The sequence below is a fragment of the Accipiter gentilis genome, chromosome 6 (genome assembly GCF_929443795.1).
Source record: "Accipiter gentilis chromosome 6, bAccGen1.1, whole genome shotgun sequence".
NCBI classification, from domain to species: domain Eukaryota; kingdom Metazoa; phylum Chordata; class Aves; order Accipitriformes; family Accipitridae; genus Astur; species Astur gentilis.
Genome location: NC_064885.1, coordinates 4,170,893 through 4,196,448, shown reverse-complemented (window position 1 = coordinate 4,196,448; position 25,556 = coordinate 4,170,893). Strand labels below are relative to the sequence as shown.

The following is a 25,556-nucleotide window of genomic DNA, read 5'->3' as shown; positions in this document are numbered from 1 at the left end:
ACCATAGCGGCAGTATGACAAGCTGTTTCTACATAGGGTATATAGAATAAAAGAGCAATTTTCACAGACTTCAGGTGAAATGTCATCTAACTAAACAAAGTTTCTACCGGGCCCATCCTGATGTAGCCACTCATGCAGCAGCTGAAGGGCTGACTTGCCATTGTGCAGAAAGCAGCCCTACTTTTGTGAGTGGCAACTGATGCGTTGTAGTACCATGTGATAAATCAAGGTAGGAGCCTCTCTTTGGCTGAAGATGACCAGGTGTAGAAGAGGATTGCCAGTGGAAATGAGGAAGTGGTTCACCTTATAGTTCCTCACTGAAGCCAACTGTCTACAGGGGTGGGTCTGTACTTCTTTTCAACCCTTCCTCTCGGGAGGAAGAAGCCAAAAGCAAGAATTCAGAAAGAAAATTTAAAAACAAAAAAACAAGCAAAAAAAAAAAAAAAAAGGAAACAAAAAAAAATCGCAAAACATAATTTCCAGGAGAATGGGGTGCAGTTCACACAGGAATCTAGCAACATGAGTAGTTTGGAACTGGGGCCAGACTTGCCTCTGTTAATTTCTTTATGTGGCCATTGGTCACTCGTGCTTGCTCTTCAGATAGAAAACTGGACACTGAAGAATGGCAAATACAAGAAAGTGGCAGGAATTTTACCTTTAGGATGGGATTGCTGCATAATTGATTATTACATCACTTTAACAAGCATCTTCTGCCCCATCCACGTTCTTGCCTTTAAATGATGTTAATGCAAACAGAGGCAAATGTTTCCTTTGCCTGTCAATTGTCAGCTTTCCTATTCCAATTTGTGTTCGAGCCCATTACTTAAAAATTACAGCGTACAAATATTCTAGTCATTGAGATGGCTGTCAAGGTCGAATTGGCACTGACAGTGGGTTGGTGTGTTATATGTATGAACAGGCACAGGAGTTGCTGTCTCTTGGTACAGCATTGTTTCTCTGAACAGATAAGGGGAAGCTGAGAAAACTGACTTGAAGATGAGTGATTTTGCTGTTTGATTTGTGAATGTAATCACAATTATCTGATGAGAGAGTACGTACAGGTTTTTTTGAAAAATAGGCATCTGAGGTGATATGGATTCAATTTAAAAAAAAAAAAAAAGAAGAAGAAGAATGAAAGCAGAGGCTGACTGGCTTCACATTTTAACTGTACTGGCATTTTATCCCTGGTGGATTCCAGTCTTGATGTAGACTTCATGCAAACTGTATTGGATGTTCTTCTCTCTCTGTGGTTTTTTGCAGTCACAAAACCTCCTGCACAATCTGATGAGAATGGCACTTTCTATTTGAGTTGAGTGACTGAATTGTAACAAATGGGACATAAGGAACACTGAGAGCGCTACATGGGTGATTCTTGCAGGGCATCTCTTGCAGTTTGCAGGTAGAATTCATCAGCAACAAGGTGGAAATTTCCCACTGATGCAAGTAAAGGTTGTCCGAGTAGTTTGTTTTTCCAGTGGAGACTCTGCCTCTAAGTGCAATTGAAAGAGGACACCACAAATCTCAAGTTCAAAAGTTTTAAGACAATCTAATTAGCTGTTTGCATTGCTTTCTCCTGAGTTGTTTTCTCAATGTGTTTGCATCGACAGGACCAAGAAGAGCAAGCTTATTTTGCAGTGTTTGACGGTCACGGGGGAGTGGATGCTGCCATCTACGCCTCCATCCATCTCCATGTGAACATGGTCCATCAGGAGATGTTTCAGCATGACCCGGCAGAGGCGCTGTGCCGAGCTTTCCGGGTCACCGATGAGCGCTTTGTCCAGAAGGCAGCCAGAGAGGTGATTGATTGAGTTACCTGGGCTTGACTCTGAAAGTTCTCATCTATAAATTCTGTCTTTGGCAGCAGGGGTGCTCCAAGTGCTGTGCTGAGCACAGGCCAGGGGTCAGCACAGAGCTGTCCATGCACAGTCCGTAGAGTCCGTGCCCACTGGTGGGCTTCTTCATGTTCCATAAAGACATCAGGCTCCGCTTCTCACAACATCCAGTTCATTTAGAAGGATGCTGCTGCTATTCTTATGTTCACATGCTAGCTAGGTTTAGTCCTTGGGGTGGGGTTTTTTTTTTCCTCATCTCTGCAACATACGTTTTTCTTAGCTCTGGAAAGCAAGAATAAATGGATAACTGACTCCTAGACCTCCTAAACTTAGGTAAGGGCTGAGTTAAGTGCAGGGAACTCAAGATGCTTACAAATAAACCTCCCTCCAAGTTCATTAACATGCATGCATTTCTATCAACAGATAGGAAACAGGCACAGGAAGCCGACTAAAACGGTAGCACAGCAGATCACTAGCAAAGCCCAGCTTCTGAAATGCAATTCCAAGGCAAGGGAAGATCACTTGCATTCAGCCAGGTTGGCTCTGAGGGACTGTAACTGAACAGTTGTAGCTGTAAGGAAAGCACTGCCTGTTCCTCCCCAGGAACAGGCCGTGTATTGGAATATGAACGTGTTCTGTCCTCGAGTTAAGCAAGAAAATGCTTTGCAATGGTTCTTATGTGCTTATTTAAAACTGCGGGCATTTTTTTTCACCCTATCCAGAGTCTGCGCTGTGGAACCACCGGCGTGGTGACTTTCATCCGAGGAAATATGCTGCATGTGGCTTGGCTTGGGGACTCCCAGGTCATGCTCGTGAGGAGAGGCCAAGCTGTGGAACTGATGAAACCTCACAAACCAGATCGAGAGGTGAGAATGGCCTGTTTTAAATACACCCGGGTGGTGTTTACCGCTGAAGCTGACAGGTACCAGCTTTATGTGGGATGCTGGGACACCTTGCCAGTGTCTCTGGGAGCGGCAGCGTACATCCCAGTTATCCTGGTTTGTTTGGAAGTTGGTATGGATTTGTGTGCAAGTCCTTTGTTCTCATCTGTTGGGGCCTGCAGCCTCCGCCATACTGTGTTTGTGAAAACAGCGAATATTTATCGAAGTGTTTGGAGTGCGATGGCAGCGCTAAGTGCTCTGTCCAAACAACTCTTGTGTTGCCTTGCTGTTTAGGATGAGAAGAAGCGCATTGAGGCACTTGGTGGCTGTGTGGTCTGGTTTGGAGCCTGGAGGGTGAATGGGAGCCTGTCAGTCTCCAGAGCTATTGGTAAGAGTGGGCTTTAACTCCTTTTTCAGACTTGCTTTTCTTTTAATTAAAAACTTAAATTTTCTAGCGATCAAAATTTGAAATACAGCTGAAGATAGACCTGTGAGTGATAACCTCTATTTTTTTTCCCCCTCTACAGTTTGAGGGAATAATTTCCAAATAATTGCTTTAACTTGGGGTAAGAGTCATTGCCTCCATGCTGTGTAAAAGGGCTTCCAGATGCTGTGGCTGCAAACCCACGGTCTTGTGTATCTGTGTGTTGTTTTTCTGCAGGGGACGCTGAGCACAAGCCATATATCTGTGGGGATGCAGACTCTGCCTCCACTGTACTAGATGGCTCTGAAGACTACCTCATTTTAGCCTGCGATGGCTTCTATGACACAGTCAATCCCGATGAGGCAGTCAAAGTGGTGGCTGACCATCTAAAGGAGAATAATGGCGACAGCAGCATGGTAGCACATAAATTAGTGGCATCTGCTCGGGATGCCGGTTCCAGCGACAACATTACTGTCATTGTGGTATTTCTCAGGGACATGAACGCAGCGGTCAACGTTAGCGAGGAGTCGGACTGGACAGAGAACTCTTTTCAAGGTGGGCAAGAAGACAGCGGGGAAGATAAGGAAAACCATGGAGACTGCAAACGACCGTGGCCCCAGCACCAGTGCTCAGCACCTGCAGACCTAGGGTATGAAGGACGAGTGGATTCCTTCACCGACAGAACTAGCTTAAGCATAGGGTCCAGCATTAACCTGTTTGATGATCAAGGCTATTTAGACCTGACAAAAACAGAAACTAGTACACCTCAGAGTGCCAAATGTCTGCCACCGATTCAAGTGTTTAGTCCTGGCATACCAAAGAGCGCGAATTTGATCAACGGCTTAACGCTGAAGAACGAACCACCAGAGCGCACCACGTCACCGATCTGTGGACAGAGCAATCCCAGGGAGTACAACGCTCCGCTTAGCATGGGTGCTGCAGGGCAGAGCATCTACAGGGTGAAGGGTTTATCCACCATCTTCTTTGGGCTGGAAGATGAACTGTTCAAATCCTTGGGAAAACGAGCTGCGTTCTTTCACTTCCGGCTCTGTAACGGGAAGAGGCGACGAGGAGCCAGGCTCAAACCAAAGTTTCACACGCCGCTCTTGGCTCGTGAGCCTTCCCATAGAGGAGGATCGAGTCTGTCCTTACCTGTCCGGGGCCGCGGTAGCACAAGGTTGTCGGTAAGACACTCCCCGTGGTGGAGGCTGGCTAGTCATAGCGCTTACAGCGAGAGCATGTTTTTGATGCGAAGACAAAGTAATTGTATACCAGATTCATACCTTCATCAATGCTGTAAAATGTAACCATCTCCCTTGTGTTTCCCCGTCAGACTCCCAAAGTAGACATTCCCAAAATAAAACTGGCATCATCAGAAAGCGAAAAAAGGTGGGCATTTCAGAACTGTACTCCAGTCCCCTGCAAAGCTCAAACCATGTGTAAATAGATCTAGGAATGAACAAATGTAGTTGTTTCAATCTCAATAAAGTTTGCTGGTGGTGCCACCCTGAGCAATGCCACAGCCACCCGACCGCCCGCGCGCACACACACCCACACCCACGTATCTAGCCACATTCACCGGTGAAAGCCAAACAGGGGGTTCACGTGAATAGTCACGGTTAGGGAACAGTCTTTGACAACACAGAAAGTTGAACCTGCCTGAGGTATGTCTCTGGAGCAATACGTAACGAAAGATTCTGGTTTAGAACTGCCAAATTTTTGTAGAGTGGGGGGGAAGTTTCCGTAGAAGTCAAGGTGTGGGTTTTTTTTTTTTATGTTCTGCTTTCTGTTTATTTCAGGCGAGCATTAAGATGAATTAGAAAATTACATCCACTTTTGCAGGTAGACGACTAAAAGCCATACAGGGTTTTACCAGGTAACTTAGGAATGGACAAACTAAGCTCCTGCTACTCTGTTCTCAGACTCCAATTGAGGTACAGACTCATAATTTACCTATTTTTTTCATGTAACATAAAATGTGGAATATGAAGAAAACTGTTTTTTGTAGTTTTTAAAAAAATTATTTCCTATGGCTAGAGGTGCAGTGTAGGGAATTTCGTATCTTTCTGGTGCTTTTAGTGGCATTTTTTCTCGTTTGTCAGTTTAGGAAACTGTTCTCAATTAGTTTTAATTGAACATGATTGTGCTTAATGCTTTGAGCCAACCTCTTTCCACCGCAACTTCATCTCAGGTCTTAAAAGAAACCAATCTGTGGAGATGCTCAGTACAATACTACTGTCACTCAACCAGTCAAACCAGAGAACTGCTTGCGAGAGATAATGAGCAATTTGATGAGCTGTTTGGTTTCGGTAACAGTTTCTAGATGGCAAAGGCGTAATTTAATACGAAGTTGCAACATGAAGGACGGTAGGACGCTACGTCTACAAGGAGCGTTCCTGCTCCAATTTGGTGTTTTCCAGCATGTGTAGGAATGGATGCCGGGCTGCCGGAGCAATCCAAAGCAGACGGAAATGCCGTGGACGCGGATGAGCGGGGGCTGCGCTTGGGGTTGGGTAGAGGGGGTGAAACTCAGTGACAGGCCAGAGCTCTGCTTCAGTTAAACCTTGGGTTCAGAAAGGAAAGCGAGGAATGTCAGTTGCCCTTATTTTCATAAGCAGAGCGTTATTTATCAAACCAGGAAACAAACAGTACCCACCAGCTCTTCCCTACTCTCGAGGTGACGTTAAACCCTTAGGGGAGCGGTTAATTGGGACGTAAGTAAGCAGACGATTCCCGTCAGCTCCGCTAAATGCACATCCTGTTACTATTCTTTGTTACAGCAAGACATTTGGAAGAGTATGAATAAAGCGAGTCTTCACAGGCATTTACTGTACAATTCATATCATTTTAGCAGTAACAATTTAATAACAGTATTAGTATTTAGCTAGAATTTGCAAAGTATTTTAATATTAAGTAGTCAGGAGATTCTTCGAGATGACGAGATGGCAAGGTTTGAATTCTGCCAATTTCCGCTGCTTCTATCTTTGATGCACTATTTTAAAAGCAATCTGATGAATAGCAAAAGGCTTCGTGAGCAACCAGGAGTTGGAGTGTGGCTTTAGATTCCTTTGATCTTTTTCAGACTTTTGTTTAATCTTACGGGATCATTGGCTCTTATCTGTCATCTTATTAAGCCTTAGCTGTTGTCAACGTTCTCTTTAGCTGCAGCATATGTTCCAAGTCAGATTTACTGAGGAAATTTGAGAAACCATGAAACGGTAAAATATGCAACTCTGGGGCATCTCTGCGGTGCCTTTGTTTTAAATTATTCACAGTAATAATGACGCATTGAAAGTCCATCTTAGAGCTGACTGTCGTGCTTCGGAGAGAAAGGTGGTGTAAGTGCAATTCTTTGTGTGAGTAAACTAGAATGAAAAGCCGTGATGGATGATAAAACTTCTTCCCAGTCTGCGGGAGCAGTTGAAGAGCACTGGGCTGCATGTGTGCTGTTCTGGGAAGGATCTAGCTTTTTAGGTGTGGATTCATAAATGATAATTCTGCGACTCATACCATTTATCTTGCTCGGAGAAAAAAATAATCTACCATCGTAGTTGCAGTGTGGTCAGGTAAAAACATTGTATAGATAGCAAGTGTTCATTTCTTCACTAAATGCATATTTATAGAGTAGATAGGAACCATTTGTAAGGTAAGTCCTTTAAAGTTCTATACTATTAAAAGTAGTGGTTATTGGTCTGATATATGCTGCTCTTGATTCTACACACTAGACAAAAAAGCAGTGCTTTGTGAAATGCAGTGTTTTCTCTTAATGCCACTGGTGATAGGAAGTAGTTCTCTTCAGTTCAAAATCCTGTGCCCTTATTTGCTGCTTGCTAACGTAAGCAATAATCCCTCTCTAATGGTATCTAAGTGTTCTGTATCTCGTACTTTGATTGTCTATCTGGTGACAATGTAAAAATATTAGGCTAATATAAAAGTATCTAATTGTATTTATTAACTGTTGATACTGAGATTCAGTCTGTGACCTGTGTTTTGTATTTTTATCGTGTATCGTAGTGGTGGTGAAATTTGTATAACGAATCTTTCCAATAAAGAGCTGAAGTATCCCTTTTCCGCGTTAACACAACCCGCATCAGTTTCAGTTTACGTGTTAACTGTGTTTGCAGAACTAGGAGGTAGGTAGTGAAAACATTCTTTCTTTTTTTCTTTTTTTTTTTTTTTTTTTAAATTGTGTTGGTTTTGAGACACCAGGCTGTTTGTCTGAAGCTGCTCAAAACTTGCTCGTAAGCTCTTCACTGTGAGTACTAGTGGGATTCACTCAATCCCCACTCTGGTAGTTTCCTGTGTACACTTTTTAAATGTGCAACTCTGAGGAATGTCTGCGTTGCAGAGAGCAGTATAGCACCAGACCAGGGAGCTGTTAACCCATTTCGATTTGCACTAAAGGTGGGTGGAAACGCATGTATATAACTTCTCTTTACCTAAAAGTGCCATCAATTGTCCTTGCAAGTTAAGACCATTCAGCGTTTGATTTAGATTGCATTCTAACACTGAAGGACAATGTCAAAGCAGACTTTTAACTTACACCACATTTATAGTGGTACGTCGTCATAGAAACTCCGCTCTGTTTTTGGAACACTGTGTGTCAGTGAGAAACGCGTTGTCCTATGGGCAGATAAGATGAGGCATAACGAGTTCTGTGTTTATAGACATGGCTGCTGTAGTTCAGGTCCACTATCTCCTCACTAAATCCTCCTGACCCTGGCAATGTTCTGCGGGAAACAAAAATGAGAAAGATTGGTCTAAATTAGGGGCTCTTCTAGCACAATTTATTCACTGGGCACTAGTCACATAAAGCCATCGAAGGGGATACTGCAGCTTTGTTCACGCCTGTGATTTAGGGCAATCTTTCTTTAATTCATATCCTCTTTGCAACAGGAACAAAACTTTCTACCCTTGTATCATGTGCAATAAGTAATAATGAAGCATTAACACAACCTCTGACTTCAATGTTCATATCCTTTTCCAGTCCTCGCTAATCAGGCGATCGCACTATACTCGCCAGCATCGAAGCTAATGAAAAAAAATAAACCCCACCTCTTAGGGTCTAGTACAACTATTGTGCATCGCAATCGCATTTTGTTAGGGTTTTTTTTCTCTCCTTCACCCTAGAAGACACCTTGGAACAAGAACAGGGGAAGCTGGCTGAGATCACCCGAGTACTTCTGCTCCTGCACCAGTACTCGTGTAGCTCACCAGGGGTGGTGGCAGTTGCTGCACGGGGTGCTCCTGTTGACCTGTCTGTATGATCTTGTTCATGAAACTAACATGTTCTTTATGAAGTGAATAAATTAAAGCTACCCATTTATCAGCATTGCGACTTTCCATTTGCAATCTTGTTCTACAGTTCACATACAAGTTTAGTTATAACCATGTATTAGTCATCCATATTTTATTTATGAAAGCTGTTTATACAGGAAAAACTGTTGGAAGTTTTACCAATATCTTAATAAAACAGTAATTTAAACCACACTTCAGATAGTCTGTTTATTTAAGAGCTACCCAAGACAGCAACCAACATCTGAACTGTCTTTACTGTGGTACAAGCAGATTTCCTTTGTGTGATGTGTAACAGAGAACGACACGGCTCAGCACTGGCCTGTACGGTACCCAGGGCCCACCGGTTTCACAGCCAGAAAGGGAAGGGGCTGTTAGGGCACAGCCTATGTTAATTAGATAAATAAGTCTTCCAAGCCTCTTTCCCCACCTCTTGTTTAAAAACCAGCTGTATATAACAATATCTGTATAACCATAAGGTGAGCAAAGCACGATGGTACCAGCTCCTTTCTTGTCCCTGCAAAGGCTGGACACAGACTCCCGAACCAATCACATGGCTAATCAAAGTCATTTCCTTCAGCTTGGGCCTCTTATTAAGAGTAAAGCATCTGTGAGTGTTGAAGAGGCAGAGCTCCATGATTACTGCTAATTGAGCAGTGTATAATAATCAACATGCAGTCCTGTACAACAGTAAACACTCACAACGCGCTAGCATCACGTGCAGCTTGTCACAGGCCACCATCAGCGCGCAGCAGCAGCAGGAACGATCTGTGCACGAGGCAGCTCAGGGCTGCACCTCCTTCCTGCAGCCCAGAAACACAAAATCAAGTTTGGGTAAAAACTGTGGCTCTTCCTCAATTCCTATTTGAATACAGGGGATTTAAGCACTTGGCCTCGCTTCTACGAACATAGCTTTAAAGAGCCCAGATGGGTTTAAGCGCTTTTCATTGAATAATTCAGGAAAAAAGGGACAGGTGTATGGCAGGAAAAAGTTATCCTATAAGCAGTCAGGCATTACAGCAACCCTGTACTAAAGCACAAGTCAAGCATGGCAGTAGCAGTGTACTACTTCCCCCAGCAGCCAGCCTCGCCACTTATTTACACACAAATGTCTAAAACTTCATACCAGATTTCAACATTCATTTTATTAACAAAGTGCAAACAGTTTCAAACTAGGAGTTGTACAGCACTGACACCGTGGAACATTCATACAGAAACGAACGTCAGTACAGCCAGCTGAGACAAGGACAACTATTGGTTACTCATGCTTTATCGCTAACCAGGTATTCAGCTTTCATCATAGCTTCACAAATAGTTTAGCAGCTCAAAACGCGACGCACGGTGGCAAAGAGTTTGGCAACGGGTTCAGTTGGTCCACACCCCGGAGTGAGGAAAACAGCTCCTGTGCCAGCTGCCTTACCCCGACCCTCCATCCATCGCATCCGCAGGACGCGGCTGTCTTACACAAGCAGTTCATACCATTTAAAATGAGGACACGCACGCGTTTGCGGTTATTCCAATGACACAATAGGGGAAACATCCTGAAACAGGGCTCCAGCACCTTTAGGACATTTTTTCAGAGCATCTGAAGCTGGCAGAGCCAGCAACCTTTAGTGTAAGGCCTTCAAAGGTCATTTTGCCCCAGAAACAGATTTAAGACAAGTGCAGAAGAACCACACGAGGGTGTCTGACAGAACGGAGTGCGCACACAGCCACCAATAGCAGCCTCGGACTAAGCTCCAGTGAATAAACACACCTCTTCCCAGGGACACGAGCCGGCAGATCTTCAAGGTTCTCTATCTGCTCCAAAGAAAGTCAGCTTTCATTGAAAACCCTCATACGGGGACAGTGTTACAGCTTCAAGCAGACACCATTTTAGGAGTCAAAAATTTGATGCCAGGTACTTAAATCCAAACAGTTTTCTAGTGACAGCTCCATCAGCATGCAAAACTCAACCAGCCCTCCCTCAGCACTGTGTGATTTCTAAGGACTCCTTAAACCCAAAAGGTAGCCATGTGGCCCTGGGGAGGCAGGGCAGCCCCACGGCAGCGGGTCAGGCTGCGCAAACACCCACCCGTCTACGCACGAGAAGACGAACGCTGCCTCTCACCCCTGCAGCTCAAGGAGCAGCACGGGAACGGTGCGTGCCCAGGGCTACAGCCGCCTCGCAGGCCAGCTAGGGCAAACAGTTACGATTACCTGGTGCTGTCTTCTCCAGTAACAAAGCCGAGATCATCGGGGCCGACTTGATCACCCTCTGGGAACACAGAGCACCGCTCCGAGGCTGAAAACAAACCAAGCAAAAACCCAGTCACCTTTACCAGATGAGCAATCAGAACACAGCAAGTTAACTTTCATCACCTGCGAGGCCCACTGTGTTGTACTTCATCCCCAGTACATGGGTACACGATGTGCTTGACACAGAGTTAGGACTGCCACAGGGTTTTAAATTTAAGATACCTCTAAGTCAAGCACCGATAGGAGCGACGTTTTGGTTCTCCTGATGAGTTGTGAGGTTTTACTGCCCGCTGCAGACACACAACAAAGCAGCAAACTCCAATTACTGAGCTGAGGTGTTAGGCCATGCCGCTAATGCAGTGGGGGATGCTTATTCAGGCCAAAAGTCAACTTCACCTAGCATCAACCGTCACCTTACAGCTTTTAATTTGATCAGAAGGTTAAAGCTTTTCAGAGAAATAGGAGATGAGTTTTTGAAACTACACTGAAGTGCTCAAAGCACAGTCCTGCCAATTAAGATGCAAATCCATGTCTACGGCATTGGTTACCTCCCTGAAATTAGCCTACTTACAGTGCTGATCCTGGTACACAGGGAGTCCCAATTCAGGAGAACTAGAGCTGTGGGTTTTCCAACACCTCCCTGGGAGACTCACCTAAACTGACTTCTCAAGGCTAGGAAGAGTTCCCCTCTCCTGCTTTGATCTGTTTTTAATTAGGATCCCAGGAGAGGAGTTCCAAATCTTACTGGCGCTTGCTCAAGCGTTAATACCTCTACAGGACCATCAGGGATCTCCGCTTTTGCAGCGTTCTGTATCAGAGGGGCTCAGAGGCAGACGCGCGGGAGTGTTTGGGGAGGGGGGCTCACACGCTCGATTCTACCTTCGCTTGATGACTGGACGGAGAAGGTGTGGTTAAACCCCTCCGAGGCAGAGGTGGCATCCTCCTGCTCTTCGTTTTCTGTGTCACATTCAATGTCACTGTCACTGCTCATTCCTGGTAGGAGATGAAGGACATGCTTCTGACATACCCCAGCTGCAGAAAAACCCAAAAAACCAAAAACCACAAGGCAAAAACGATAGCAGTATGATCTACGTAGCTGGAGCATTCAACTTTTTCACACGTAAGAGTTACCAGTATCAAATACCAAGAGCTGGCAGGAGAACAAGAGAGAAGGAGCACGTTCAGAGCTAAATGTATTTACCAAAGCACTCAGGAATTTGACAGAACAGCAGGTACCAGCTTTGAAACCGGCCTCATTCTGCCGTGCAGCTTAGCTTAAGAGGAGCAGTTCCAACATGCCACCAGCTGAGCGCAGACTCAGGTGTCCACAGCTCCCTCCTGGCTGAGCTGCACTCCCCTGCCAGCTGCTCAGTCTACCTCTACAATTAGGACAGAAAATAAAGGTTGCTTTTTTTAACATTTAAGAGGGAGTATGACCCATGGAGCAGATGCACCTACCAAACCCTTTAAGCAGCAATGCTCTATTCAAGTCTCACACACAAAACCCATGCTTTTCCTACAAAAAAGAACCATAGCTGTTGATAATCAAGATGGCTTCCTTTGTTTTGCCAGACCTTGAGCGTGCATTGACAGCAGTGAAAACTCTCCCTTTTGTTCACTTTTGTAGGTGACAAAAGGGGTTTGCTCTGTTCTTTTACTTCTTCTGAGCTGATACTCATTGCTAACAAGTCTACTGTAGTTTTTCCTCTGAAGGGAAAGAAATTGTAATATTTGTTTCCTGGGGTTTTCAACAATGAAGTATTTCAGTTTTTAAAACATTTTCCTATTAGGCTCTCTGCTATAATAGGAGAACTGCAGGAGAGCACATCACGATCACGCTGCAGTGACTAAGAGCAGAAATTCAGTTTTGTCACTGAGAGACCTTCTGTAAATGCCAACTCCTACACAATATTGCACACTGCAGATAGAGATGGATGCTGGCACCTTAATATAGGCTTTGCGCTACAATTCAGTCATTGAAATTCAAATTAGTGCAGGGGTGGAAGGCAGGAGAGTTTTAGCAAGATAAGAAACACTCTTCTTTTACGTGGACTTTCAAAAAAAAAAGCCAATAATATTTTTTTCCAGCATGGAAAGGATGCAGGAAGGGAGGGAGAAAAGTTTCCTCCAAGTCTCTAAGGAAACTGGCTTACGTACCACAACACCCGACACGAATGAAGTGTTGGAGAGATTCTAGTGCGGACGTGGAGGTAGTTACCAATGTGGTTTGTCCCTGAAGGCAGAAGACTTAAAAGCCAAGGTCATTGGCTACTATTATAATTAGATAATTTTCAAGGCCATGCAACTGAACACCAAAGCAAAGACCTGGAGACATACCAAGAGGTACAAAAAGGAACTAGTAGCCCTGAGAAATAGACGGCACCATGTAGCGTTAACTGCTGGGTCTTCACATTCCTGCTGCACTGTAACATCACTATGTCTCCACAGGCAGCAGTAACACAGAGACGTTCTCTCCTCATTCAGATTTATACTACAGTTACCAAATGTTACAGCAAAGTTCAACAGCCATGAAAACAGGTTTTGTTAGTGTTTTTTTTCTTTTTCTCTTTTTCTTTCCCCTTCAAACTATTTCCCTTACAGAAATGGATCATCATAGTGTTGTCACATTGCATTTGCCCTCTACAACATCCAATTTACCTTCTTCTGGCCCTGCAGAAGCACCTTCAGAAAGCATGCCCTGCAGTTCACCAGTTTCAGAGTTGCTCTCCAGACCACCTGACTGTGCTCCTTCTGTACGACATCCTTTAGAATTTGACCTTAAGAAAGAATTTTGGAGAAATACAAAAACCCATGTTAGAAATTCAGCTTTAATACAGCTATGGAAACAAATCCTTTTAGTGCCACATCTGGTTTTACTCATTGTTTAAGTCTCTTGCATACCCATTTAAACTTCCAGTTTTGATTGAGAAATATTTAAAGTCTAAAAAAAAAAAGCCTGGAAAAGTTTGATGCGTAGTTTCCAAAAATGGTGACTCTCACTATTTAAACAAACAAACAAACCAACCCCAACCAAGTATTCCGTTGCACTTAGCTTAGTTATCCAACCAGGTGTTATTATGAAATTGCTGAAAAGCTGAGTCACAGTGAAAGATACTGTCATACAGGAGGAAATCAAAACTGCTAACTTTCAGTGAGAGGATATTTTGCAAGGAATAGTGGGAAAACAGACTGGGCCTGCCTTTCAAATACAAGTTTCAGACTGCAGCCACAGCTGATCAAAATAAAAGAAAAAATAAAAAAAGAAAAGACGACTTGTAACCTAGTTGTAAAACCAAAAATTGATATCCAGAGGGAACAGCAGCAACCAAGTAAACTTCAAAGTAATCTCTCTTCCATGCTACAAGCACCTGGTTTCAGTAGATTGGCATTTTTTCTTTCTAGATCAAGGGAAGGTGGAGGAGGACATAACAAGAGGAAAAAAGAATAAAAACCTTACCCTAGAGCACCAACTTTTCTGGTCTTCTCTACAGCAGCTAGGCCAGAAACTCCCACATCGGAATCTGAACCTTCACAAGGTCTTTCCTCTGGCTTAGGCAGTGCCTCAGACGCACTGCTGCTAGCCAGGGGCCTGGAAGAGTGATGCCGACTGCTCAACTTTGAACTCCCTACGCCACCTGAGAAAAGAGGGAGAGAAACTCAAAGCACATCAAGCCTCATTTCAAAAGGCTAAGCATCCAGTTGTTTTACATCACCAGTTTGGTTACAAACACGTGTATGCACAAGCGCATCTTCCCCACGCTCACTCTTAAAACCTTACGTTTTCAAGTCAACGTATGGGCAACACATACCATTTGATATCCACCCTCTAAACACGCAGAGCTTCTGTTTCAGCTGCCATGTCCGATGGGAGACTCGGGTCTCTATGTGCTTACAGATTAATCCTTCCCCATCTTGTGTAGTTAAAACTTATCTTCTATTTATCTTCTAGTAACACAGCCACCCTCTTCACTGTCATTTTTCCCAGCTATAGAGGCAAAGTCTTTTGGCTACAGTAAGGCAGCCCTTCTAGTCCTGGACAAGGGTGAAACTGGGCACAAATGGTACAGTTACACTGTGTAATGACTTTATGGTATTTTCCAGTTCCTCACCCAAGTCTTCTCTATCTATTTAGCATTATAAGAAAACACTTGCCATACCCCATTCCAAAACTCCACTGGGCAAAATAACAATTCCTGTGTTAGGCGTTTCATTTCATTACCGCTTAAGGAAGGGCATCATAAAACTCAGGAGCAGCAATATCATACAACTCTTTCATCACATATATCCGGAGTTTTCAGGAATTTCCTTTAAGTCAAATCACAATTTAAGCCTGGGTCAGTATTTTTTGATCTCTGATTTTCATTATAAAGTTAGCTCCTGAAACATCTTCAGAGAGACAAGAAGTAACATGTAACACATACATTTACGTTCTGGTAAGTCAACTGCACGGCACTGTTTCATAGCAGATCAGCTATCAAAGGTACAATAACGTTAACTAGATTTGAGAAAGGATCCAGTCAAGTTTCAGGGAAATTTCAGCTGCCAAGTAAAAGACTCCTTGAAAAGTTTTTGTACAACACATGCCAAGATGCATCCCATCACACAAGTAAAGATGACCTTATTTACCTTCAGAAGTTTGACTGTCTCCCTTTAAACGAAGATTGCTATCCCCACAGTCCATAGCTCTTCGTAAAGACAGACTACCTGCTGCTCCAGAGCGAATAGGTTTGGGTGAATTACTTTTCTTACTTGCAGCTGCAAAAATATTTTAAGATGTGACAAGTGTTCAGTCAAACTGCTGCAGTATTCTGTCTTTATGCTTCTTTTAAGTGCAGTTAAGCTCCATACTAGTCTCATTGCTCATTAACTCCCAATCCTGCACAAAACTCCTTCCACACCCTTCCCATCAAAGATGCAGCCTAGAGGGAAGCTCAGCTAACTATGGATGTGGCCAACACTACACCAGTAATGCTCACTTGCCTGACACTAAGGCAACCTTCAGAAAGCCATCAGGACAGTGTAAAAGGATAAGGATAGCCAAAAACATCCCTTCAGCTCTTAAATTCAAAGTCCAGTGTAACAAAGGACCTCAAAAGCAAGAGTGAAAGGCAGGCTATGGGACTCGCACTGTTTACCACTTCCCAAATTAATCATTCTCTGAGCATGTGTCAGTGTGGATACTGCTACAGAAACTCCTCTAGGTAGAGGAACAGGAGTGGTAACTGGAACAGCAAAGCACCAAGTTCTACTGCCACCACACCCCACAAAGGTGGGGGATCTAGGCTTCAATGCATCAGAAGACTGCTCCTGTTTTACAGAGCACTGTATGCCTGTTCCTCTTGTTCTGATGCAGAATGAAGTGACTGCCCTGTGTCTTAGTAACCTTTGAAGGACGAAGCATTTGCTAAGGAAAGAGCTGGTATTAAAAACCACACAACACACAAAAGCTAGCACTTCCAAAGCAGCTTGATCTTTTCGTGGCTTATTGACGGTACAATTCAGGGCTCCAAACTTTAACACAACTCTTTCTCTTAAGCTGCATCATCAGAGAAGAAATTCTCCGCTCTGTGGGAGTGATGAAATGCAAAACAGACCTTTGCTGGAGTTGCAGAAGCCCTATTTTGCAGGTCAGTATTGAAAGGAATAGAGAGGAATGGAACTATTCTACTGGTTCTTTAGTCCACTCATTTTTAGAATGTATTTCTTACTCAACTTAGCTCCAAAATACAAGCAGTAACTTGAATCAAAACCCAGAAGGCTGGAAAATCATCTCTCCCAGGCAACAGGGAAGCAAGAGCGGATTAGCAATCGGTGCTTTTATTCAGGATCATAAGCAACAAAGCACTTGCACAGCCTTTGTGCAGGTATCCAAAAAATGCCACACTGGCTTACCGGTGCTGCCACTAGGACTCAGTGACAGTACCCGAACAGCCTAATACACAGGCACCTTTTTGAAAGAACTCACCTTTCAAAAGGCAAAGTCCCTCCAGAGAGAACCCTGGCTTACTTGAATTTTAGCAAGATTTCAAGTTACTAAAGCATAGCAAGTCTGAATTTTTAAAATTTTGTTCACAAAAAGCAAGCATCATGGAACACCTTCAAGTTCATAGATGGGCCAGACGCAGAGCAGCAGTCAACAAGACATGACCTTCAGCTAGGATCAGTTCAAAACTGTATTAAACTTCAGAACATTCTCACTGCATTAGGTGCATTACTGGTTGTGGAGCAAAAGTTTTGGCGCTTTTACCGACACGGGCTGAAACCAGTTTCAGTAACATTTACTTACTCAAAGGCAGTGTGGGTTTCACATTTCCAGATTCTTACAGCTGAACTGGAGTATGAGTAACTATGAAAGGTCTATTTCCAGATGCCTGGATATATAAACCTATACAACCGACATCTGTAAGGGCAACATTTAAATCCCCCCTTTTCTATGCACTTACAATTCCTTATGTAACAACTGGTAACCGAAGACTTTGTCAGTAGTTCCATTCCTATTTCCTGCAGCTTGCTGCAGCTTTCCGTTCCACATGCAGCTAAAGCACCTTGCTCAATGGAGAAGAAGCTGGGCTGTCCATCACATGAGCCAGCATTGCTGCTTCTCACTTCTGATAGTTGGTTTTTTACATCAGACATTTTGCTTCGAACTTCAGCCATCTGAGTTTTAAGTCTTTTCAGCATCTTCAAGTCAGGTGGCACACGCCACATTGCCTGGTGCCTCCGCTGATCTCGATCTTTTAGAGAATAGGATGATGCTTTACCAAAAGAAAGGTTAAAGAACACAACAGGTAAATAAAACTGTTCTCAAATAAAAACAGCCATCTATTTTTAACAGCTTTAAGAATTCTACCATTTGCCCTGCTATAAAAATGAGGGATAGAGAGACATTCTTCTGCACTGGTATGCAACCTAAATATTATGGTGCCAAGCAGGTACTGGGACCACAGATTTTCATTCCCTACCTGCCACGGAAGAAGGCCCCCAAACGTGCTCACTGGAAGAAGCAACGCTCCCAATACTACTGCGTGAATTCTGATGACAACTGAGCTACTACTCTATGTTGCCAGACAAGCCCGAGTTCACAAGCCTGGTTGCCGGTTCATGTCAGATTTGTTACATGTTTTTATAAAATCTGTTGCGTGCACGTAAGGCGCTCATACCACCAATGTATCATGCTAACATACAGAACTCAAAGAAATCTGAAACTAGGGAAGGAATTCCCTTAAGTACCTAACAACAGAAGATTGGGTCAAGGAGCTAATACCCGAGTAAGCCTACATACTGCTCAGCCAGAATTAGATCAACTTTGATGTCTATTTGAAATGCTATAAATTCTGTAAGTGTTTCACTGCAAATTCAGCTGTTCAAAACTGTAAAGCCAAGTGGCTCTTAGAAACCTTCAGCTTAGGAGGTGAAGTCTGGCAAACTCCAAATATAACAGCAGTTTTCTCTTAGTTGACCAATTTGAATAAGCTCTGGGAACAGTCAAACCTTAAGGGAACCTCAGCCAAACAGGTAATTTCAGCTGCATAGCCAGTAGCTGAAGATCACCAGGAAGCCATTCAACACAACAGGAGAGCTTAATCTTGCTCGAGTAGTGCAGCACAAAGTGCGACGCCCTCTCTTAAGGTCCTCTTGTCTAAACCTTTTTCCAGGCAAAACAGAGCTGAGACTTAGTCATGTGCTGCCTACCCTTTTTGTACTTATGGAAGTGACTTCCATTTTTGGAAATATGGATTACATTCAGCAGAAAATTCATCTGCCTGTTTATGTGACTGCATTTAAAAAGGCAACCATAAAGGAACAAATAGGTTTTAGATTCAGTAACACCAATGTCACTGTTGCAGCAAAAGCAAGCATTTATTTGTAGCAAATGGACCATTATTTCTCTTCAGTTCTATTAAGTCACCAAATGGTTGTTTCACAATGACCTGAAATAAGATGTTGCAGTAGTGGGCCAGCTAGCTCCAAATACGTCTTAATCATGATAAATGTATTATTGAGATTTAACTGTAATTCTTCACTAACAAAACAACAGAAACAAGCAACCTTCAGTGATAGCCGTGGGTGCCAGAATTGCCAGCTATCTTGCTTTTGCTGCACATGAAGTTAATTGCTGGTTTTGGTTGAAGGGTCCTAACTGAACAACATATACTCTTTGAAGTCTTCAATTATTTAAATACCATCACTATTTTTGGCTCCTGACATTTTGATCCATTTTCCTTCCACGAGTGCTTACCTGTGCTTTTCCAGCCTTACTACTACACACATTTTTCTAGTTCTGTTTTATATGCTATTTTCATAGAAAAGTAAATTCCAGGATTTATTTTCTAGTTAGTATACTCTGTGCTCCTAGTACTCTCAGCCATTAAGTGTACAAACCGTGTGAAGTGAGAGGTGTAACTGCTTCCTCAGCAGATAGCTGTTTTGTGTTGTTTTGTTTTCCAATGCTAACCCCTTCTAGAAACAGGCCTTTCATTTGTCTCCCACTGTCTCTCTACAATGTTGCTACGCAAAACAGCCAGCCAGTTCAGTCACATCCCCCAAGAAAAGATGAGAAGGCCCCCCCTTGATACACACTTCTGTTTTCAGTTGCGTCATCTGGTGTTCTCAAGCTGAGGTCAATCATTAAGCCAATGAATGTGTTAGAGCAGGCAGTAAGATGCAGCATACCAATGAGCACAGATGAGGATATGGAAGCCTAGTTATCAATGAAAAGGACTGCCTGTTACCCTCTTTTTCCCCTTCCCTCCTCAAATCTGCTTCTAACTCTGGGACTGCATTCTCAGAGACCTTTTCCACATTGGAATTAAATCATCTGATACGTGATGTACAGTTACCTCTGTTCTGCAGAAGAGAGGCAGGGGGACGTGGCTGAAGGCCCCAAAGATTTTCCATACCATTTCTGTCTTTTAGATCCAACAAGTGGATTAAAATTAAGGGATCTATATCTAGTAAACTGCTACTGGCTGTTGAGCCTAGGGCACTTCCTCCCCGCCTTGAAGGTCTTCCACTTGCACTGGTGTAGCCATGGCTAGTACCTAAGGAAGAGTTATAGAGAGAGTGTGCATATACGTGAGACAGGTGATGCATTATTCCCTGTAAAATTAAAAGACAGAGTTCTACAAGCAGATTAGGAATGAAAACATTCCAAGAAACTTAACAAGACATCAGTATTATTTCATGGATTTATAGATTTTGAAAGCATTCAGATATGCTTCTAACTAAAAGTTTAAGCTAAAAAGCACCTGGCAGTGGGGGGGGGGGGGGGGGGGTGGTGGTGGTGGGGGGGAAGAGTACTGCACTTCATACCTTTTATGTAAATCTCTTGAATAGATTGGTAAACAAATCAATACAAAGAGCATTTATTCTGAAGACATGCACATAAACTTTCTACGTGTACCCATCCCTCCCCCCCAATTAGATTAAGGGGGTGAAGGAGGTGGGGATCTTCAGTTAAGTTCTGTTCTGTGTTATGATGTTCCCAGTACATAGTGGCCAAGGCACTCAAAAGATGAAGAGAGTCTTAAGAGAAAATAGTTATATCTGTGAGATTAAAATTGTACAGTTTAGTAAAACTCTCTTCCAACACAGACAGGTGACACTACCAGCATTCAGACTGGAAAGCAGTGCAAGCAGGTAAATGCAAGAAGCTCAAGTGAAGAGACCGCATCAGCTTTTACAAATGCTGTTAAAAATTACTTTCTAAAAGCTCCTAAGTAAATGCTGTTTTTACAGCCACTGTGCTCCTACTCTAAAGACTATCCTTTCAGAAGGAAACAGACATGTCCCACAATTGCCTAGCTCTCAAGAAACTTTTGAGTAGTTTTGAAACAGCAGCTAGAAGCAGGACAGTTAAGGAACTCTGTCTTTCAAGCACTAGCAGACTTCCACAGCAGCATAAATACCACTTCCAGTATCTTTGCCATAAATAAATATACTGATATTCCATATAAATATTTCTTCGAGTCTTATTCATCTATGGCTACATTGGGCTATAATCATCTCTAGGCTGCAAGAGATCTTAGAGCACCTTTTCATTATTACATTAAAAATGTATTTCTGCTGGACTTGTAAGGATTCTTTACTTCATTCCCTCCAAGTACTTCAGGTTTGACAGTGCACTAAAACCTAAGTGAATGTGTCACACGTTCAGGGGCCACACAGACATCAGTAAAAACTGCTTGTCAGTCTACTCTTTTGATCAGAATGGAAGTGGTTTCAAAGAGGCAAAAAAGCCTCCCTCCAAACTTATGCATCATTTTTACACAAGCACATTCAGAAAATTTCTCCCCCTTTTTTTTAATGCACCAATGAAATGTTTCTGCTACACTGCAATAATCAGTACAAACCACATGATGCAGCATTTCCAAAAATAGAAATGCCTGCAGAACACACAGCTTGGTCTTGCTTCCAAGAAGAACAGGGGAAGGAATCCAGCAGCGTTTCGCATATGTGGGAATTCTGAAGGCTGTTTTTCATACCTGATGCTCCAGGAGTAGCAGCAGCTGCTGCATCCTCCATGAGATCTCCTTCTTCCAACTCCATATTACTGCTATATTCCACATCATTTTCTCCAGACCTTAGGAGATGATTGGGGTGGAAAAAGGAGAATACAATTATTAGCTTTTTTCAGCTCTTGTTAAAGGTTATGGCACACACCTTGAAAACAACATGAAGCACTGTAAATAGTATTTTCTGCATTCCAAGCTACAGAAACGGAACAAATCAAAAGTGTGTTAATCAAATGACTGACTCACTAACCAAGAGTCCAAAAGTGCCATACGTATCTAGACTGTAAAATCTGATCCTGCAAACTTCTATATTTGTATGTGTTACAACACATTCTCATGTTTTAATGAAGATTCTAGGATTTGACATCGTCTCAGCTAAGAACCTTAAACTAGAGAATTTAAGTAACTGTCCTTATTATCACTCTCCTACAACACTTCCTAATACCAAACCTCTCTTTCGTTACAGAGTAGAAACAGATTTCTTAATAGTGTTTCGGGAAAGAACCTTCACAGACTATCACTTGTCAAAGACAGAATACAACACTAAAATGAATGAAGAGATCAGAAAGATAGTAACTAACTGAAAATTCAATGTTTAGTGTTAACTATATCAGTTCATTTTGTTTCCAGTATAGGAAATGCCCCTCACATTGCACTAGAATCCTCCCCACAACCAATTGTGATACAGCAAATGAATCAGTTTCCATTGGAATATTAGGATGATTACCCTGGGAGACAAGTTGATGATCTGAAAAGCATTTTAAGTTACTTACATAGTTTCTTCATCAATATCATTTTCTTCAGTGTTACTAGTTGCTGTCGAACTAGCTGAAGAGCTGCTACCATCAAGGTGGTTCACCTCATCTTCTCCAGCAAGATCTATATCCAAGTCACCATCAGAGAGCTCATGCTACAGGAAAAACAGAACACATCTTTATAAAAAGAAACATTTCAGTGGCACTTTAATGCATTCACCAAACGCTATGAACCGAAACCGCCTCGCCCCAGACTGTCACACTATCATGCACGAGTTAGGAGAGTCTCAAAGCACAATAAAGGCTGGTAACAAACACAGAAATTGGATTTTTCAGCTGCAACTTGGAAACTTTTTTGCAGTAGGATCTATTAGCTCTGTTCTGGAACATCTCTCTAGTGTCACCTCTCACTGCTAGCTCTCAATTGTGTTACCTCCTACTTCCATCCAGAGGATAATAAATCTAATTTACAGTTCAGAAGTTCATCTATGTTTCTACTGCTATCCTATCATAAAAAGCTACACATAAACAAAGAGCCAGGAAAAAGATAATTCCTACATTAAAGTCTTCATGCTGGATCTTCTCTTCCTCCTCTTCCTTGCTATCTCGCACTAGTCCTGGAGCAGCAACATTCTCAAGTAGTATTTCAGTGCTTTGTCCAGATTTCTTTGATCTTGTTTCTGGACCATCATCATTCTGGGGACTAAGATGAGTGTCTGGAGGTGAAATGCCTCGTGATTTCTGAGTCCGGGAAAGTTCAATCGCAAGTCTCTTAAATATTAGAAGGATACACAAAAGTATACATAGAAGACGACAATGAAGCATCATCATCAAATCAAGTATGTTTGTTCACTTGCATATATACTAGTTTAAGAATGCCAAAATCAAACTACCAATAGCAACCCAAATAAACACAACTGTCAAACATGAACATTGTAACCTAAACCAGATAATTTCTGGTCAGTAAAACATGATTTTACATCAATATACATCTCGCTTACTTCTTTAAGGTTATTTATCTGTTGGATGTAACTTGTCTGAGCTGCTTCCAATTGAGCAATGTACCAGTGTTGATCTCGGCACTTTTGGAAAAAGGTCGGCGAGCGCACCTGGAACCTTCAAAGGAACATTTTAAAAGTTTTTTTTTGGTTTTTGATTGGTTGGTTGGGGTTTTTTTTGTTTGGTTTTTATTCCCCACCCCCCACCCCCCCCAAATCCAAAATGCCCTGCATAAGAACATCATACAACCTGAAATCTAGTGATGAAATAAACTTAACAGACAACATATACTTCTATAGTCAGTATCCTCAACACACTGAACAGTAACAGTAGGTAGTTTGTAGGAGAGGCAGTTACGTGAGAGGTGGTTATCTTCACAAACCAACACTAACAAAATTAACACACTACAAAGCATTTAACAGGACCAAGAGTAGGACTGTACAGAGACTATCTGAAGTAGATGGATAAAGCTTCTATATTTTGTCATAACGTTGCAATTCCCATTGACAGCACTAGTTCTCCTAAATTACAGGCTTCCTTTATTCCCAAAGTTCTCCTATGCTCACTACAACTGTTTCTAAGGAGGGGGAAAGAACATCCTTTTCCTTTAATTTAGTTAACTACAGATGTCTAACCCAGGCTTATTACCATCAAGCATAGCTACTTCTCAAAGAAAGAGATAAAGTTTCCACAACTCCCTTCTGCACATTTTCTTCCTTAAAGCTTATGACAATGAAATCCATTTATGACAAAACATGTCACAAATTTTTAAAAATTCAATTACTTAATGATTTCCTATTTCAGTAGTAGGTGTGATACTCTGAAATGTTAGAAGAAGAGCCCCACTAAGTTGTCTTCCTTACCTTAGAATCACAGTGTCGTTTTGCCTGTTTAAATAGCCTTCGTTGGCTAGCAAGTCTAAACGAAAGAATCTGTTGTAACCCCAGCATTCTCCAACTTCAAAATCGGAGGCAAACTCTCGAATTATGTTTTTGGTGGGATCATTGGTGGACTGGTGAACCATTTCTACACGGTACTCATACCTACACAGGAGATGATCACAGGTATTAATACCAAAATAAAGATATCAGAATTGCAGAATGCATCAAGTTTAACAGAACTGCGCTTCCTGGGAGGCTTGCGTGCCCAGCTGAAGAGGTGACTCAGTCTTAAAATTTTACTGAACACTTACATAAACAGTACAAGGGGGAACAAAGTAGTAATAGGGAGCAGAGTGGTAAACCAACTCTAGGACTGAATACTAGGAGACAGATAACCTTATCAGTTGTTTTGCCAGCTTGCTTTTTGTCTCGAGAAAGCCACTGAGTATCAACAACTTTAAAATATTATCTTTGGGCATGATTCAAAGCTCAACAGACAACAGAAGTCTCACTATTCTTTTCAAGAGGGCTCTGCATCAGTCCCTAGCAATGCTACAGAACTTGAGGTCATTCTTTGCAAACCTCTCCAGATGCTTTGCCACTAGAAAAAAAAAAACCAGCTGCTTTTGCTACAGGTTTGCTTACTTGGATGTCTCTGGCAATCCAGCGGACAGCTCCAAGAACACAGACAGGTAGTAGCCCCGTACTACTCCATTTCCATCCTTGAAATAAATAAAATAAAACTGAGAGGTAAATAAAGAAAGCAAAACCCAGAAAAACAAAACAAAACACCTTGATACACCCTTGAAGCTTAGAAAACAACTTCAAACAATACAGAATTTGCAGCAGTAATCTACTTTGTATGTTACAGTTTTGATTTTAAGTCTTCTGTGACCTAGAACTCTTACTGTATCTTGAAACATGGAGTTTGCATCTGGAAGCATATATGCAGTCTAGTATTGCTATCTCAGACATAAATCTCAAAACAGAGCTTTAATTATTCTATTAACATTTTAGGGGTTCAATTAAGTGGAAGACTGAATAGACAAACACTTATCAATGTACTGGAAAAACATTTAACATATAGAAAAATCAGTAAAAAAGCTCATAAAAATCTACTTAGTTTATTACAGTCCAATTCTTCTCAAATTCTCAACATGGAAACAGCTCAGGTTAAACATTAGTTCTGAAATATTTTACATATAGCTGCATTTCAAAGCTACTTAATTTTTGAAAGCAGAGCAATTTCTTTAGAAAAAGAAAAAAACATGCAACATGAAAAAGTTAGGTCAGTTAACTGAGAAACAATATTAGAATCACCAGAAATCAAGAAAAAACATGGCAAAACCTCCATCACACTCACCTTAATCAAGGATGAAGAATGGCTCAACTTGAATCCTCTAGGTTGAAGAAACATTTCAACTTACCATTTAAAAAATAAATTTTAATGCCTTCTGACAGCACACCTTATGTAGTCAATCCTGAATTTACAATACTCTGAAAACCTACACAGGGGTCCACCACAGCATTGCAAGAATACAATTCTGTGCATACATAGGCTTAACAGATTAATCCAGTTCTCTGAAGATGCCATGTAAATCACTAGCAAACAAAACTTGTACTCCACCACTAAACCCGTATTTCTCCAAACACAGCTGCAGTAGCAACCAGAGCTTCCTGGCAGCACTGACCAGACTAGTGGACTGTAAAAAGATCACACCTTGTGGGTTAACATTC

General features: G+C 42.2%; 2 protein-coding genes across 12 annotated transcripts in view; one reads left to right on the top strand and one right to left on the bottom strand.

Annotated features, from left to right (window-relative positions):
• The window catches only part of PPM1E (protein phosphatase, Mg2+/Mn2+ dependent 1E), a 66,942-nt gene extending 60,093 nt beyond the window's left edge, over window positions 1–6,849 (top strand). The window contains exons 4-9 of one of the 4 annotated variants that reach the window (XM_049801727.1): window positions 1,608–1,796; window positions 2,555–2,698; window positions 3,008–3,101; window positions 3,375–4,321; window positions 4,471–4,526; window positions 4,980–6,849. In XM_049801727.1, coding sequence (XP_049657684.1) covers window positions 1,608–1,796; window positions 2,555–2,698; window positions 3,008–3,101; window positions 3,375–4,321; window positions 4,471–4,526; window positions 4,980–4,983 — 1,434 coding nt within the window. In that variant the 3' untranslated portion in view covers window positions 4,984–6,849. Of the gene's footprint in view, window positions 1–1,607; window positions 1,797–2,554; window positions 2,699–3,007; window positions 3,102–3,374 lie in introns of all 4 variants that reach the window. The other 3 variants (XM_049801729.1, XM_049801726.1, XM_049801725.1) reach the window with 3 other exon arrangements.
• A 675-nt stretch (window positions 6,850–7,524) lies between these two features.
• Window positions 7,525–25,556, bottom strand: part of TRIM37 (tripartite motif containing 37) — a 33,171-nt gene continuing 15,139 nt past the window's right edge. Inside the window, exons 12-27 of one of the 8 annotated variants that reach the window (XR_007506213.1) lie at window positions 24,465–24,541; window positions 23,802–23,981; window positions 22,941–23,055; window positions 22,498–22,710; window positions 21,958–22,094; window positions 21,155–21,252; window positions 19,511–19,711; window positions 17,114–17,425; window positions 15,297–15,425; window positions 14,128–14,305; window positions 13,329–13,447; window positions 11,550–11,702; window positions 10,632–10,716; window positions 10,189–10,232; window positions 9,135–9,235; window positions 7,787–7,867 (exon numbers count right to left, since the gene is read on the bottom strand). Coding sequence is in view for 5 of the 8 variants with exons in the window: in XM_049801720.1 (XP_049657677.1) it covers window positions 7,741–7,867; window positions 10,632–10,716; window positions 11,550–11,702; window positions 13,329–13,447; window positions 14,128–14,305; window positions 15,297–15,425; window positions 17,114–17,425; window positions 19,511–19,711; window positions 21,155–21,252; window positions 21,958–22,094; window positions 22,498–22,710; window positions 22,941–23,055; window positions 23,802–23,981; window positions 24,465–24,541 (2,124 nt within the window). In the remaining 3 variants the exon portion in view is untranslated. The other 7 variants (XR_007506212.1, XM_049801721.1, XM_049801720.1 and 4 more) reach the window with 7 other exon arrangements.